This window comes from Ruditapes philippinarum, unplaced genomic scaffold (genome assembly GCF_026571515.1).
Source record: "Ruditapes philippinarum isolate M1 unplaced genomic scaffold, ASM2657151v2 ctg5131_1_1_1_1, whole genome shotgun sequence".
Lineage (NCBI taxonomy): Eukaryota > Metazoa > Mollusca > Bivalvia > Venerida > Veneridae > Ruditapes > Ruditapes philippinarum.
In genome coordinates, this window is record NW_026860124.1 from 30,330 (window position 1) to 49,410 (window position 19,081).

Consider the following 19,081-nt stretch of genomic DNA (forward strand, 5'->3'; position numbering starts at 1 on the left):
ATAGACCGATTTCTTCATTGAACGGTGCATCGCGTAAGAAAGATGCAAACGTGAAAATCAACACCGCCAAATCGTTTTTCGTGTGGTTTTCGTATTTATGGTAATCAAATTTTATTTGATGACGGCGGAATGTTTTTCTGATCATTTATAGAATCTTAATACTTCCGTGCATTTTGCTTCCTACTGAAACCTTTGTGTTTATGGGTACTTGCCAGGATAATATAACAATTCGACTTACTGACGATTCGCCCCACAACGATTTCGACCCATATTTTAATTAATCTTTATGCTCAACGTAGATTTTAGATATATTTGCTTTGCATTATATGAAATTAGGCAAAGCCTATGAACGGGGAAGATGCTTAAAAAAATAGTTCATTTTTCCATTAGGTATTTTATGCACCTCTTCCGTTTTCACTTGAAATACTTGAGGTATATTATCACAGATATATATATACAATATTTAGCTCCATGATACGATATGTCTTAATATCGAATATGAATTCATATTTGCGAATATGAACAGGAGTAACATATCTGAATATTTTCATAAAATCAGCTCTTATGGGATTTATCAGGTCTGCCGTCTAGGATTTTATGATGTCTGTAAATTTATAGATTAGAATTTTTTAATTCATAAATTTACAGATATTCAATGTTAAATTTGCCATTTTTATTTTACACTAAAATCTGCAGCTTAAGACAAGTTGTTTTATTGATTGTTTATATTTAAAAAGGTAATGGTGTGAGTTTCATCTTGAAATTTTTGTTAAAAGTGAAAATTGAAAGTCTTAAAATTGTTCTGAATCTCAATACCATACTGTTACATTTATTCATATGATATGTAATCTTATTAATTTTAACCTGCGGTTTTGAATTTGAATGCAACTTCTAGTTTTTTCTTACTTATATCTGTAAATTTACAGATAAAAAAATCTGTAAAATTATGGATCGTCCGAAAATTTACGGACAGTCCATAAATATCATGAAATCCTAGACCTGCTTATTTCGTCAACAGAGACTATTATTTACTTGTATCATATGTATTTTAATGAAAGAAAATAAATTTCTGATTTTGGTTGTAAATTAATTACTGTGACCAGAAAGATACCCGAATATGAATGAGAATGATGAACATGAACCTTATTATTATATCAGTATATAAATTAGCTCACAAAAGTATAGAAATAGATATTTCAAACTATAACTTACATTTATGATGGTTAATATTTGCTGGGTAAAATTTAACATTAGATTTATTATATATAAGGCCATCCTTAAAAAAATGTTTGTTTGCAGTAACCCGACCCAGAATTTTCAAGGTGGGTACTAAGGTAGGTCGATTTTTTTTTTTTTTTTTTTTTTTTTTTTTTATTGAACTGTACTCCCAAATAAACATGGAATTTCAAAATGCTGGACAATATATGCTTTGATAATCTGGTAACAATTAATAAATTGATAAATGAATTCTAATTAAATAATACCTACATTTTATTTCTTCTATTAACCTTTAAAAGAACAAAAACAAAGCACAAGGCATAATTTTCTGATTCAAAAAAAAATTTTTTTTTATCCAGACCATGAAAAAACCTTTTGAGTAGGGGCAAATTTTGTGAGTCGGTCGCGTTACTGCAAACAAACATTTTTTTAAGGATGGCCTAATTTAGCCACCTTGGCCAAAATACCGTTTATGAATACAAAAGTTTTTTTCGTTTTATTTCTAACGTTTTATATATAATAAAAATAATAGTCCTTTTGCCAAATTATTTCGGTCACTAATAAAAGCCGGAAAAAAACCTTGTTTTAACATAGATAAAAGTTTAAATTAGCAAAGTAATAAAGTTACTGTTTGACTGTGACTTGATACTATAAAAATTTAATTCATATTCGTGAATAAGAACGAGGATATGGTTTACCGATTGTGAATATTAAACAGATATAAATGAACTTTGTCTGAAATAGTTTTGTAAACAAAGACTTCAAATATTATTTACTTGCATCATGTCATTGAATAAAATTAAATGAATTTAATGCATTGGTTGCAAATTATTGTGACAAAATGACAAGAATACCAAATATGAACCATTATTTTGATACTGTATACATGTATATAAAAAACTACGCTTATGAAATATTATTTATACTTTTTTCACTAAGTTATATATTAATTATAGTGTAAATATTTGACCCTATGCCAAAATTTTATGAAAATGATATTCATAATTCAGTATTCTCTTCATATTGGCGAATACGAATTCATATCGGTATTTCGTCATACCTCCATGATATAATTAATAATATTATTAATCCAAAAAGTTGCGTTTGTTCTTTATCGGAATACCCTATTATCATTGAGTTACATTGAAAATGGTGGCGCCCAACTAGAACTGACACTGAAAACTTCATTGATAGATATTATTTTAGAATTCTATATATTCCAGTGTTTTTTTTCTTTATATAACTACTACCCTAAAACGGTACCATTCCCAATAGAAAATAGACATTAAAATTCCCAATTTCCAATGTAAAATTCCCAAAATGGCTGTTCAAAATGCCCACAAGGCCAAGTGATTTTTCTAAAATCAAGTCAATCCAACATATTCATATAAATTACCACCCAATAGTTCTATTTTGACAGTAGAAGCTGTTAGCTATCTTTATTCATGATGTCTAATCTCATTTGTAGCTGAAAAAATGCATTAAAAAAATTCCCAATTTTAGTCAAAATAACGCATTTTTTTCCCAATCAGTCTGGTACCGGCACCATTCCCAAAGTAGAGAAAAAAAACGCTGTATTCTTTAATTGTTTTTTATTTGATTTTCTTTTAAATATACACATGTAGTCTATAGCCGGGGAAGCCAAAGCCTGTGACTTCCCCATATTATTCTTTGAAAATCATATAGGTAAATCATTATAACTTTAAGATTGAATTTTTTGTTGAATTGTAATTTTCGTCAAACTGAATTTTCTCACAGCCACTTGGCGTTATGAGAATGGCTCACCTCTTTGAACTGCATTGTCGTAATACACCATGGATATTTTTTTTTTACTTCAAAATATTTTTGTATATTATTACGACCTTGTCTTGAACATGGAACTTGTTTTCCACTTGACTATTTTGACAATGTTGAAAAAAAACCAAACAACAACTCCCATTTCATAAAGATAACATATAACCCTTTTCTTTGATGTGAAAGGAAAGGAATGGTTTTCAGCACTGTTTGACGCATTTTATTTAGAGATCGGACATAATTCTCTAACAAATATAGCCTAATTAATTCAGCATGAACCGTTTGACCCATTTCACAGACTGTTTTTTCATACTGTCATTAATGGATATTTAAACAATTACTGTAAAAACATTCTAATGAACAGAGAGCAAATTGGGCCATATTTTATTTTGATTACCTTGAATCCACTCATGAAAATAAAGTCCATGCCCACATGTGGGAGATAGTTGAATGTTTCCTTTCCATACTGTTTTATACGAAGTTTTGTATTTTTCTGTGAGCCAACAAATTTGTCATGATTTCATAAACAAACATGTGTCATGTTGTGGAAAATGTTATTTATTGTGCAATTAGCTTGGAAGACATATGTCATTTTCTAAAACCTGAGATTTATGAATTGAAACTTTAAAACAATACCATGTACTCAGTAAGTCTTGACATAGGTAGATTTGGTTTATTCTAATAAACATTAACCTCAAGTGTGTGACCACGACCAACTGACAGACCTAAGCATTTTTGAAGCTATGTTCTTAATTATTTTGTCACTTATAGTTTATTTCTAGAAGAATACTTGACAATGTATGGCCATGGAATTCATCTTGTGACTTACCTTTTTATTTTTGGACATTCAGACAGTATAACTTTTCATGTGGCCAGTGACCTACTTCTACATTATATAAATAAGACCATGTCTAACAATATACCTCAAATGAGTTATATAAAACTGTTGAAATAGTGTGAAACGTCAAAGTGTTGGAATAACATTTTATCTTTGTTTTTTTCAGAGATGATACATGTATGATATATAGAGAGTGGTAGTCATGGTGATAGCTATAGGGTTCGAGGGCAGTGCTAACAAGCTAGGTATTGGTATAATAAGAGATGGAGAAGTGTTGTCTAACCCGAGAGATACTTACATCACACCACCTGGACAAGGTTAATATACCTCAATGAATTTATATAATGAACTTACTCTCTTTGAAAACTTTCCATGGTTAATCTTTATGATTATAAATGGAATTTTGCTAACAATTTGATTTGGATTCTGCCAAGGCTACTTGTGGCAGCTCAGTTAAATATGGAAAAATCCTTTATAATATTTATGCAGTATTCAGAATTTACATTATATGCACAGTGTATTGAACAAAATCAGCCAGCTATTGGTCAGATTGCCATACTGTAGTTTTATCTGGTAGTAAATTTAAGACATACTTTCCTGTGATTCTTTTTTACATAATAAAAACATGTTAATGCAACACTAGCATTATACCTTTATCATATGTAAATAAATGTTTTCATAAAATTTTTGCATGCCAATTATTTGACATTTTACATTCAGGAAGGGTTTTTACCACAAGATACAGAACCATAAAATTATCTGATATGTATGCAGGGTTTTTACAACTAGATTCACCACTATTTGTACTATCTTATATCTGCAGGGTTTTTACCACTAGATTCACCACTTTTTGTAACATCTTATATGTTCAGGGTTTTTACCACTTGATTCATCACTATTTGTAACATCTTATATGTTCAGGGTTTTTACCACTAGATTCACCACTTTTTGTATCATCTTATATGTTCAGGGTTTTTACCACTAGATTCACCACTTTTTGTAAAATCTTATATGTTCAGGGTTTTTACCACTTGATTCATCACTATTTGTAACATCTAATATGTGCAGGGTTTTTACCACTAGATTCACCACTATTTGTAATATCATATATGTGCAGGGTTTTTACCACTAGATTCACCACTATTTGTAATATCTTATATGTGCAGGGTTTTTACCACTAGATTCACCACTATTTGTAACATCTTATATGTGCAGGGTTTTTACCACTTGATTCGTCACTATTTGTAACATCTTATGTGCAGGGTTTTACCACTTGATTCACCACTATTTGTAATATCTTATATGTGTAGGGTTTTACCACAAGATCCACCACTATTTGTAACATCTTATATGTGTAGGGTTTTTTACCACTAGATTCACCACTATTTGTAACATCTTATATGTGCATGGTTTTTACCACTTGATTCATCACTATTTGTAACAGCTTATGTGCAGGGTTTTTACCACTAGATTCACCACTATTTGTAATATCTTATATGTGCAGGGTTTTTACCACTAGATTCACCACTATTTGTAACATCTTATATGTGCAGGGTTTTTACCACTTGATTCGTCACTATTTGTAACATCTTATGTGCAGGGTTTTACCACTTGATTCACCACTATTTGTAATATCTTATATGTGTAGGGTTTTACCACAAGATCCACCACTATTTGTAACATCTTATATGTGTAGGGTTTTTTACCACTAGATTCACCACTATTTGTAACATCTTATATGTGCAGGGTTTTTACCACTAGATTCACCACTATTTGTAATATCTTATATGTGCAGGGTTTTTACCACTAGATTCACCACTATTTGTAATATCTTATATGTGCAGGGTTTTTACCACTAGATTCACCACTATTTGTAACATCTTATATGTGCAGGGTTTTTACCACTTGATTCGTCACTATTTGTAACATCTTATGTGCAGGGTTTTACCACTTGATTCACCACTATTTGTAATATCTTATATGTGTAGGGTTTTTTACCACAAGATCCACCACTATTTGTAACATCTTATATGTGCAGGGTTTTTACCACTAGATTCACCACTATTTGTAACATCTTATATGTGCAGGGTTTTTACCACTTGGTTCATCACTATTTGTAACATCTTATATGTGCAGGGTTTTTACCACTAGATTCATCACTATTTGTAACATCTTATATGTGCAGGGTTTTTACCACTAGATTCACCACTATTTGTAATATCTTATATGTGCAGGGTTTTTACCACAAAGATCACTACTATTTGTAACATCTTATATTTGCAGGGTTTTTACCACTAGATTCACCACTATTTGTAACATCTTATATGTGCAGGGTTTTACCACTTGATTCACCACTATTTGTAATATCTTATATGTGTAGGGTTTTTACCACAAGATCCACCACTATTTGTAATATCTTATATGTGCAGGGTTTTTACCACGAGATACTGCTAAGCACCATCAAGCTGTGGCACTAGAAGTTTTACATAAAGCACTGAAGGAGGCTTGTCTTAAACCACAAGATATTGATGTTATATGTTACACAAAAGGCATGATATTTAATTTCTGTTTTATAAACATGAATTAGATTTAATGGAATATTACTTTATGAGTGTTTTATAAACATGAATTAGATTTTATGGAACATTACTTTATAAAGTCTGTGCTATCATTATTTTAACATACCTTGAGTTTATTTTTGCACCAGATAGATTTTATCAAATAACTTTTGTAAAAATAAGTGGAAAATGTTAGAAGTTGGAAAGCATGATTGTTAAACTGTTTAACTTGTTGGATTCATATATTTCCTTCTTGTTGCCATTTATACTGTTCAGTTACAGACTATTTTTCTTTTTTACAGGGCCAGGTATGGGAGCACCGTTGGTTTCAACAGCTCTTGTCGCTCGTACTGTTGCCCAGTTGTGGAATAAACCAATAGTAGCTGTAAATCATTGTATTGGACGTATCCTTGATCAACTTGCTGTTCTATTATGTTTATGATACTTTTCCTTATTATCCCCGTCAAAGGTTAATGGACATAGATTTGTCTTTTGTCCATCTCGATTTTTGTCTGTCAGAGCTGAAAATAGGTGAGGCATTCTTTGCTGAGTGGTTAAGGTTGTTAATTTAAAACTGCTTGTCCTGACTGCTGTTGATTCGAACCCCGACTGGGACTGGATTCTTTCATGTGAGGAAACAATGCAGCTAGTTTACGGAACATTAGTGGTTCTACTCTGGTGCCCTTGTGTGCCTGAAATAATGCACCAGTGGGCACCTGAGGTAAAACTGGGAAGTTGCAATATGACCAATACTATGTTGGGTGTGAATGCAAGGTAACCCCACCCCCCACCCCCCCTGTCCCCCAAATAAAAGAAGAATAGAAAAGAAGAGAAAAATAGGTACTTAGATTACGATGAAAATTATAGGTAACAGTAAATTTTCTTTGATTCAGTAAAGGGCTAATGTGGTAAGTGTATCACAGAGGTAAATGTGTCATAGTGGTAAATTATTCATAGTGATATATGCATCACAGATGTATATGTATCACACAGGTAAATATATCACAGAGATTAAACATGTCATAGTGGTAATTGAATCATAGTGATGTATGTATCACAGATGTAAATGTATCACAGAGATAAAACATGTCATAATGGTAAATATATCAAAGTGATATATGTATCAAAGTGATATATGTATCATAGTGATATATGTATCACATAGGTAAATGTATCACAGTGGTAAATGTACCATAGTGGTAAATGTATCATTATGGTAAACAGGCCATAGTGGTAAATGTATCATTATGGTAAACAGGCCATAGTGGTAAATGTATCATTATGGTAAACAGGCCATAGTGGTAAATGTATCACAGTGGTAAATGTATCATAGTGGTAAATGTATCATTTTGGGAAATGTGTCATAGATGAGAATGTTTCAAAATGGTAAATGTATCACAGTGGAAAATGTGCCAGAGACTGATCCTGTAGTAAGGTATGAATTATTTTTCCTTGACTGTGTTAAGATATAGAAATGGGACGCTTAGTGACAGGAGCAGAGAACCCAACAGTTTTGTATGTTAGTGGTGGTAATACACAGGTATATTAAAGGCACATTATGCCAAACATGTGCTTAATTAAGTTTTAATAATGGATTAAGGGCATGTAAGATGTTTAACAACTGATAAATTAACACTGAACATGTAGGTATGTGTCATAAAGAAACAAAAAGTAAACAAAGTACTAGTATTTTGACTTCAATACGAAATAATAATTTACTTAGCCAAAAAAACAAAAGCGGCCAAATATGGAAAATAAGTATTCTATGAAAACTGTAACAAGATGCAAAAAATAAAAAAAACGTTTTTGAGAAACAAAACTGATAGCATTTCTGAGACATAATGGGCCTTTCCATTCATTGATAACATTGTAATGTATAACTTTATATTTTATTGTTTAAATACTCCTTTACATCTTAATGACATACCCCTAAGCATTTTTATGCCCCCACAATGTGGGAGCATATAGCGTTGCACTTGTCCGTCCGTCCGTCAATCCGTCAGTCAGTCAGTCAGTCCGTCCGTCCGTCCGTCCGTACGTCCCGAAATCTTGTGAACGCAACTCCTCTTAAACCGGATGGCAGATTTTGCTTAAACTTACAGGGATGAACAACCTTAATGTGTAGATGGTAGTAAAGGAAGGAATTTTCGCTGTGACCAAATTTAACAGAATTATGGCCCTTTGTTGATTTTTTCACTAGATACTATGTAGAAATTTTGTGAACGCAACTCCTCTTAAACCTGTTGGCAGATTTTGCTTAAACTTACAGGGATGAACAACCTTAATGTGTGGATGGTAGTAAAGGAAGGAATTTTTGTTGCGACCAAATTTAACAGAATTATGGCCCTTTGTTGATTTTTTCATTATATACTATGTAGAAATTTTGTGAACGCAACTCCTCTTAAACCGGATGGCAGATTTTGCTTAAACTTACAGGGATGAACAACCTTAAGGTGTAGATGGTAGTAAAGGAAGGAATTTTTGCTGTGACCAAATTTTACAGAATTATGGCCCTTTGATGATTTTTTCACTATATACTTTGATGTAGAAATTTTGTGAATGCAACTCCTCTTAAATCGGATGGCAGATTTTGCTTAAACTTCCAGGGATTTACAACCTTAATGTATAGATGGTAGTAAAGGAAGGAATTTATGCTGCGACCAAATTTAACAGAATTATGGCCCTTTGTTGATTTTTAGTTTTCAAGTTGTGGCACATGTAGTCCAAAAAATATTTGACCTAGAGTCATAAGATTGACAGAACAGTGGCGTGTGGGGGCATCCGTGTCCTATGGACACATTTCTAGTTATCATTGAAATACAGTGCAATCCCACACAAACAAAATAACTGTATTGATGATAGAGATTTTAATACCTTAGCATAATATAGACACTCTTTCTATACAAGTTGATCTTAATTAGTTTGGTATTATGCCATCACATTAAATTACAACATTGTTGTGAATTTGGCTAAATATTTCTTGATGATTTTATTATTAAACTTAGGATTAAGCTTTTTTTACTTAGTACTTGATTGTTGTATGAGGTATTTCTTTCCTGTTAAGAGTTGAGCCGTGTCACGACAAAACCAACATAATGCGTTTGCGACCAGCATGGATCCAGACCAGCCTGCGCATTCGCGCAGTCTGATCAGGATCCATGCTGTTCGCTTACAAACCCTATAACAAGTAGAGAAACTGATAGCGAACAGCATGGATCCTGATCAGACTGCGTGGATGCGCAGGCTGGTCTGGATCCATGCTGGTCGCAAACCCATTATGTTGGTTTTGTCATGGCGCGGCTCAGTTGTTTTACAATCGTTTATATGTTGCAACCTAAATATTGATGTTTTCCAGGTGATAGCATATTTACAGAAAAGATATAGAATATTTGGAGAGACAATTGATATAGCAGTTGGTAACTGTCTTGATAGATTTGCTAGAGTATTAAAGGTATATATATAATATACATTTAACTGTTTGTTTATTTCTAGTGTTAACCAGTCCAGACCCAGGCCAGCTTGAACATCTGTTCATCCCGTTTTTTCTCATCTGTATAAAATCATGCCAGCTTGAAAATCTGTTCATTGTGACTTTTGTCCCTGGTATAGAGTCAGGCCAACTTGACCCTTTGTACATTCTGAATGATATAATTTTAACTTAAACCAGGAAACTAAGTTTTTATAATGTAATTTGGACTATATAATTACATGCAAGTGTTAATGCATGAAAACTTTACACTTATTTTTAGCTCACCTGTCACAAAGTGACAGGGTGAGCTTTTGTGATCGCTTTTCGTCCGGCGTCCGTCCGTCCGTCCGTCCGTCGTCCGTCCGTCGTCCGTCCGTAAACTTTTGCTTTAAATGACATCTCCTCATAAACCACTGAGCCAATTTCATCCAAACTTCACAGGAATGTTCCTTTGGTGGTCACCTTTAAAAATTGTTCAAAGAATTTAATTCCATGCAGAACTCTGGTTGCCATGGCAACCGAAAGAAAAATCTTTAAATATCTTCTTTTAAACAACCCTAAGAGCTAGAGCTTAGATATTTGGCATGAAACATCTTCTAATGAGTGTCTACCAAGTTTGTTCAAATAAAAGCCCTGGGGTCAAAATTGGCCCCGCCCCCGGGGGGTCATTGATTTTCCCTATATGCATATAGTAAAAACTTAAAAGATCTTCTTTTAAAGAACTGTAAGAGCTAGAGCTAAGATTTTTGGCATGGAACATCTTCTAGTGAGTGTCTACCAAGTTTGTTCAAATAAAAGCCCTGGGGTCAAAATTGGCCCCGCCCCGGGGGGTCATTGATTTTCCCTATATGCATATAGTAAACACTTAAAAAATCTTCCTTTAAAGAACTGTAAGAGCTAGAGCTTAGATATTTGGCATGAAACATCTTCTAGTGAATGTCTACCAAGTTTGTTCAAATAAAAGCCCTGGGGTCAAAATTGGCCCCGCCCCAGGGGGTCATTGATTTTCCCTATATGCATAAAGTAAAAACTTAAAAAATCTTCTTTTAAAGAACCCAAAGAGCTAGAGCTTAGATATTTGGCATGAAACATCTTCTAGTGAATGTCTACCAAGTTTGTTCAAATAAAAGCCCTGGGGTCAAAATTGGCCCCGCCCTGGGGGGTAATTGATTTCCCTATATGCATATAGTTTAAACTTAAAAAATCTTCTTTTAAAGAACCGTAAGAGCTAGAGCTTAGATATTTGGCATAAAACATCTTCTAGTAAATGTCTACCAAGTTTGTTCAAATAAAAGCCCTGGGGTCAAAATTGGCCCCGCCCCAGGGGGTCATTGATTTTCCCTATATGCATATAGTAAAAACTTAAAAAATCTTCTTTTAAAGAACTGTAAGAGCTAAAGCTTATATATTTGGCATGAAACATCTTCTAGTGAATGTCTACCAAGTTTGTTCAAATAAAACCCCTGGGGTCCAAATTGGCCCCTCCCCAGGGGTCATTGATTTTCCTTATATGCATATAGTAAAAACTTATAAAATCTTCTTTTAAAGAACCCAAAGAGCTAGAGCTAAGATATTTAGCATGAGACATGTTCTAATGGGTGTCTACCAAGTATGTTCAAATAAAAGCCCTGGGGTCAAAACTGGCCCCGCCCCGGGGGTCATTGATTTTCCTTATATACATAGCAAAAACTTAAAAATCTTCTTTGAAAAAACCCAAATAACTAGAGTTTAGATATTAAGCATGCAACATCTTTAAGTAAATATCTACAAAGTTTGTTCAAATAAAAGCCCAGGGGTCAAAACTGGCCCTGCCCGAGGGGTGTCATTGTTTTTTACTCTATGTGTATAGTAAAAACTTAAAAAATCTTCTTTTAAAAAACCCAATGAGCTAGAACTTAGATGTTTTGCATGAAACATCTTCTTATGGGTGTCTACCAAGTCTGTTCAAATAAACAAATAAAAGCCCTTGGGTAAAAATTGGGCCGGGGGGGGGGCTATATACAGGTGAGCGACTTCAGGGCCATCATGGCCCTCTTGTTCATCAAGTCATTTGTAATGCTGCATTAAGCTACTTTGTCCATCATTTTATCTTGTTGCTAAAGGATATACTTTGTTGATCATTTAATCTTGTTGATAAAGGATATACTTTGTTGATCATTTTGTCTTGTTGATAAAGGATATACTTTGTTGATCATTTTATCTTGTTGATAAAGGATATACTTTGTTGATCATTTTGTCTTGTTGCTAAAGGATATACTTTGTTGATCATTTTATCTTGTTGATAAAGGATATACTTTGTTGATCATTTTGTCTTGTTGATAAAGGATATACTTTGTTGATCATTTTATCTTGTTGATAAAGGATATACTTTGTTGATCATTTTATCTTGTTGATAAAGGATATACTTTGTTGATCATTTTGTCTTGTTGATAAAGGATATACTTTGTTGATCATTTTATCTTGTTAAAGGATATATTTTTGTTGAGCATTTTATCTTGTTGATAAAGGATATATTTTGTAAATTTGAACAAATATGATTGAATATTAATTGAACTTTTAACTTCAATTTTTACAGTTATCCAATGATCCAAGTCCAGGTTATAATATTGAACAGTTGGCTAAAAAGTAAGTTTAAATTTAAATGATACAAGACTATAATAGATAATGATTTAAAGTTACTTATTCAGTATGAAAATGGTGACATTTTACACACAAAAGGTTCTATTTGTTTGTCATGTTGGATATTTTCTAATAAAGTAGGTAAACAATATTTAGCAGTTACATTACATGTGCTAGTTTTTGCTGGAAACAATTCACAGAGTACAGTTAAGTTTGGGCAGAAATTAAAATTACATAATATATATATGAAACACAACAAAGTTAAATTTTATCTTTAGAGGCACTTAGTAAACAGACTTTAAGTATTAGAATATACACATTTAATAATAAAGGTGAAAAAAATTTAGTTTTGTATATATTTTATTAGGAACTCGTGATAAGATTTTAGATAGGTCATAAATGTCCTCCAAATAATATCATATTTTAGTGCAACAGATGCTTTAGTAAAATTTAGTACAATTATATTTACAGAGGTAAAAAGTTCCTTGAGTTACCATACGCTGTAAAAGGAATGGATGTATCTTTCTCAGGGTTACTATCATATATTGAGGTATTTTATAGTCTTATATTTACATTAAACTAGGGTATAGGCACACCTGTGTTAAAGACCACCTGGATAAAAACAAATTGGAAAAAATATCTTCATAACTACACATTGATTTGATCAAATCTGTTGGAAGGAACCTTTTACCTTTAATATTATATAGCAACTTTATTAGCCATAACTTGTCTGAGGAATTGAAAGAAAAAATAACCTAAAATTTATTTGCAGGGAAACATAGGACATGTGTGTTTTATTTATTTGTCAGGAAACCTGACAGTGCTGGACATTTAGGGACATATTTCCTGTGTATTAACTTTATTGGAGTGTGCCCTTACGACAGATAGTATTTGAAATTTAAGTTAACACTATTTATTCTGTTTGGTTCTTTACATTCAGGGTGATACAAAATATCTCATATCTGTACTTTTTAAAGGAAAAGATGACTTAACACTGTGCTTTCTTTATCTTTATTTTCAAGAACGAAATTATATTTATGTACATGCCCAATGATAGTATTATCAGATCTTATCCCAGTGTTAGAATATTCCTTGAGAGACTGGTGGTGGTCACCCTGTAAATTAATCTTTGCTTTAGGTGTTAATAGTCGAATAATATTCTTTTATATTTTGAAACTGAAACTGTTTTATTTGCTTAAACGCCTATTTCTACATATAATACATATTCAATGGCGTTGTACAATATCACATCAGAACATTAAAAGTAATAAATAAATGTAGTTTAAGAATAATAAAACAATTAATTCTAAATCTAAATCTAAAACATGGTATCACAAATAAAAGAAAGTACATGTAATGTTATTTAAAATAATTAAAAATATGGCTATATTATTAAAGGACATGGTAAAAGACATGCAAATGTTACTTGGATAATAAATACATTGTAAAATCAGATATTCATCACAGAGGTAATGCGCAGAAAAACATTGTCTCTTAGTTTCTACACTTTACTGACTTTGACTAAAAAAGATTAAAATAGTCTCTGAAGAAATGAGTCTTCAAGTGTTTCTTGAAACTATCAACTGATGAGCATTGTCTGATATTTAATGGAAGATCATTCCAGAGTTTCGGGCCGATTGTACTGAAACTTCTGTCACTGAAAGTTTTACACTTATTAAAAGGCACTTCATAACTGTCAACTGAAAATGATGATGATCTCAGAGAACGTTTTTGAACTTTAGGTGTAAGCAGGTCGGTCAAATAAGTTGGTGCATTTCCAACGTGACAGTTGTACATATATACAAGAATCTTGAATTGTATTCTGGCCTTATTTTACTTTTACTGTAACGAAGATCCCTTTTTATAGAAGTTTATGCAGAATTTATTTTAGTTTGTTGTGTAGAAGACTGTAAGCTTATTGAAGCACTCCAAAATTTGTTCCTGGAACCAACCAGTATTGGCAATGAGTGTAAAATTTCTTCCTCAGTGAAACAATGACTTGCCACTGACATGGTTTGAACCCATGTATTCAGCAACCTGTTGATTATTAGTCTGGCATATTAAATACTCGAACATGATACTGCTATAATTATCTCAAATTCTTAGCGTCACCTAGTTATAATCTGGTATTGTTTGTTACATGTAGTTGCAAATGCTTTATGTAGTATACATCATCATCCCAGTGTAACTGTAACCTTGAGTAAGACACTAAGATCACTAGGTCAACACTCCCCTCACATCCTTTTAAGTTTTCAGGCATTTGTCTAAAGTTCAGATTTTTTCTACCCTTGAAAGCTTTATTTTTCTATATAAAACCAATTGAAATGATACTAAATTTAGGATTTTAAGGTTTTCTGATACATTTTAACTTACACCCATGCCCTTGAGTACATTTAGTATTGTTGATAACAGATATATGTAAGAATTATATGATTTTCTCATTTTACAGGAAAAGGCTGTTGGTCTTATTGAATCCGGTGAATATACACCAGAAGATTTATGTTTCTCACTACAAGAGACAGTGTTTGCTATGTTGATAGAGATTACAGAGCGAGCAATGGCACATTGTGGTTCACAGGAAGTCCTCATTGTTGGAGGTGTAGGATGTAAGTATGTTTATATACTGGACTTCTTTAATGCTTTATTTTTTGTAGTAATGTGAGGCATTTATTTCATTAAGAAAGTTAGGGCCTGATACAGGAACTTTCCAGCATTGTTTGTGTAAGACACCTTCATAATTACCTACATGTAGCAGTATAATTCAAGGTGCAGGCTGGAGTGGAGACTGGCTATAAACACCATGAGCTAACTAGATACATCCCTCTCTTAGTGTAACTGATTGGAGGAGGTTTGGTGCAGGGTAAAGCAGTCTATATCATCAATATGTGTACAAACTGTCTATAATATGAGGTGAATATACATTGTTGAGTACAATATTGATTTCTATTGGACAAGTGCACAACTGTTAAACCTTTATTAGACAATGTGCTAGCCGAGTCTGATTTAGGTTTTACAGCTTTGTATGAGAACAATAGAATCAGTATTGCTTTCAACAACGTATAATGACCTTTTTTTTCACCCTATCATTTTTAACATTTTGACAGAATTTTATTACTTCAAGTACAGTAAGGATTTGATATGGATTTTTTGGACACTGAAAATAAAGAAGGTGGTTTGATAGAATATGATAGTCATTTGATATAGATGTTTTGAACCCTGAAAAAGAAAACCAGGCTGTATGGGTTACAATGTCCATTTGATAAGGATTTTTTGAACTATTCGAACTCTGAACAAGGCTAATATGATAAGTTTAGATTCAATAATGATTTCTATTGGAACATCAAATGAATGATGCAAATGCTGAAATATCATTGGTGATATTTTATAAGGTGTGAAATGATTGATTGATATTTCACAAACATTTTATGATTTTTTATGTTATATTAGGTGCAGGGCTATCAGAAATGATGTTGTAAGAATGATTAACACAAGATGTCTAACCTCTTAATTTGTAGGCCACACAGAGGACAAAAAAAAACAACAAAAAAAATTTCATTAAAGCAGTACGCCTCCAGATTCATGGTAATTTCCATGAAAATTTTGAAAATGTATTTGAATGTGTAATATTGTGAAGAAATCAATCATTATCAATGGCACTTACAAACCACATAAATTACCAAAAAGTGGTCATAATATGCATAAATAGCCTTTACTGTGTTAGTTACGCAGTAGAAATATAGTTGTGAATACTGAAAAATCTGTTATTAATTGCACATAATATGTAAATATTACTTGAATCTTGTAACTTTTTACTTTACTTTTTACCATACATCTTAGTACATTTTTCCTAAGTTTGATTTTATTGAAATATTTTGACTCATCTGGAGGCATGTAGCTTTAAGAATATAAAATAGTATAGTAACCCTTATCGTGTTGGAGTCATGTGATTTGCCAGGCTAGTATGTACACAAATGCTGTTTCACCAAGCTTTATACTGGTTGTCTGTATTTTGATACTGAAATCCTTTAAACTTTGAATGACCTTATCCAAATTCAAATCATGACAAATCTTTAACATAAAGTCAGCATGTAAAGGTTAATCATTATTTGTATAAGTATATTGGTTTATCAGTACTTGTGTTATATTATATCATGTATTTTATAAATGAGCAGGTAATGAGAGGTTACAAGAGATGATGTATATTATGGCAAAAGAGAGAGGAGCTCATTTATATGCCACAGATGAAAGGTAAATAACAATATAAAATATTGTACCAATTCCATCTTAAGAAAAATCTGTTTAAAAAGTCACTTAAAAGTACATTTTTTCTGCTTCTGCCTTCATGAACAGTAAATTTGATGTGAAAAAATATATATATTCTTTATCATTGAGGAAAAGCTTAAAATAAACGATTGTTTCTTGCACAAGAAAGGATAGATAGCCTGAATTTTATGTGGTATTTTTGCTTAATTCTGTTTTCAATTTGTTTTCTTGGCCACAAAATTGCAAAAACACAAAGATACGCTAGTGGCAAAAAAAGTAACATGGCATATATCAGCTACCATAATGACATGGTTTTTTTCTGCAATAACTGTGGTTATTTTACTACATATGATATCCAAACCACCCATCTTACAATTAGTTAGATTCTCACAATGTTACATTTGGTATACTGTCTAACATCATAAAGTTTGTTTAATTCAGATTTTGTATAGATAATGGAGCTATGATCGCACAAGCTGGTTATTTGATGTATAAGTCAGGACAGACAACCTCACTGGCAGAAACATCATGTACACAAAGGTATTATACATTTCAATTTTAAGCTCAATAGATCGTGTTAGTGCTCAAGGTTATAGATATTTTGTGATCATAAACTCTCCAGAATCCAGCAGTACATCTTTTCACACTTTTCTTTATGAATTATATACACTTAAACCATCGGGTCACTATTATACAATACTTTATAGCATTGTTCCAACGATGATCCTCTTTTAAAGCACCATTCAATGCAGAATAACCCTGGTTGCCATGGTAACCAAAAGAAAAATTAATAAAATGACTTTAAAATCTCTATGTCAAAAATACTTGGTCTGATTTTGATAATATTTCAAGGAAATAATCATTTAGTGACCAGCTTCCAAAATTGATCAAATAAGTTAGAAACATGGCAATTAGTTGTTCTGGTCTATTTAACCTATAATTGTACTGAGAAACTTTGTAAATCTTCTCCTTTATAATTTTGATATTATTTCACAAAAATTATACTTGTGTGATCATCTACCAATATTATACAAATAATTTTGTTTAGTTTAAAACATAGTAGCTAGTAGGCTTACTTTTCCCTTATATGTATATATGTATATGATGCATTGAAACATGTTCCAGATCAATATATCTTGTAAAATCCAACTGAATCATCGTATCACCAAAATTCAATTCAATAACTAATAAAATAGCCTTTAATTAATTATTACTAGCCTTCAATTAATTGTCAGCTTCATTAAATTATAATAATATAGCCTTCAATCAATTATAAAATAGCCTTATTATATGTTTCAATTGTAACTAATTCAATAATATCTTCCTATAATTTCCTATTATCCCCTCATACACAGGGAACTATAAATGTATAATATGTTGTTGATAGAAATATGATATGAAGTATATTTATTTGTCAAACAGGTTTAGAACAGATGAGGTGGAGGTAACATGGCGGGACTGAGATATGGGGCAGACCGTGAGCTGAGCTCTTGAACTAATAGTCAGCTCTTTGACTCAAAGTGAGCTCTTGGACTAATAATGACCTCGTGAACTAACAGAAATCACTGTGACTAACAGAAAGCTCTGTAACTAACAGAAGGCTCCATGGAAAATGACCGGATATAATTCAGTGTAACAGAATGAGCAGTATGTGACAGTGTTGATAAAGACAGCATCCAAGACAAATATAAATGATAATCTGATACATTGTAATATGTCATTTACAACTGCATTACTCGTATCTTGCTAAATAAATCAATTTGTATATATTGATGGCTTGCTTCTTTTCACCAGTTATTTTACTCTACTCTGTTCAACTGTCAATATGAAATGATGTCTTTTATTAATGTTCATTAATTCCGACTATTATAAAGATAAGATATATTACTATTTTCTATATATCTGAATTATCTAAGGTAGCCATAGTGATTGTTATAACATTCTTCTTTCTATGATAATGATGATAAGCTTGCAGTATACAAGACTTAATTCTGTCCTAGGCCTGTACATTATATACAATCTTAAAGTGACATTATGCCAATCCAAGTGTGAATGGTAAGTCCAAAGGTAAAACTGAAAATTACTTCACATTCTGCTAGAATTATGTTCAATTTGATATTTTACTATGCAAAAATAATCAATAATCCATGTGGCCCATGGAAATTTCTATGAATATTGTTGGGAATGTATGGGTAGCGTTTGATTTTTAAAGAGTGGGGCAGTCTTTTTAGTTTAGGTTGTTTTTATATTTTATTTTTCATTAACAATTACTAGTCGATTATCCTTACAAAACTCAATCTTTTAAAATATATAACTAATTCA

At 32.0% G+C, this 19,081-nt stretch overlaps 1 protein-coding gene across 1 annotated transcript; it reads left to right on the plus strand.

Annotated features, from left to right (window-relative positions):
• The first annotated feature begins 5 nt into the window (after positions 1 to 5).
• Positions 6 to 18,528, plus strand: LOC132758976 (probable tRNA N6-adenosine threonylcarbamoyltransferase). Its single transcript, XM_060750693.1, has 12 exons — positions 6 to 100; positions 4,017 to 4,167; positions 6,280 to 6,399; positions 6,711 to 6,812; positions 7,875 to 7,948; positions 9,764 to 9,859; positions 12,453 to 12,502; positions 12,968 to 13,046; positions 14,946 to 15,102; positions 16,669 to 16,744; positions 17,201 to 17,299; positions 18,182 to 18,528. The coding sequence occupies exons 2-12, from the start codon at positions 4,053 to 4,055 to the stop codon at positions 18,219 to 18,221; spliced, it is 1,008 nt and encodes a 335-aa protein (XP_060606676.1). The 5' UTR covers positions 6 to 100; positions 4,017 to 4,052; the 3' UTR covers positions 18,222 to 18,528.
• The last annotated feature ends 553 nt before the right edge of the window (positions 18,529 to 19,081 follow it).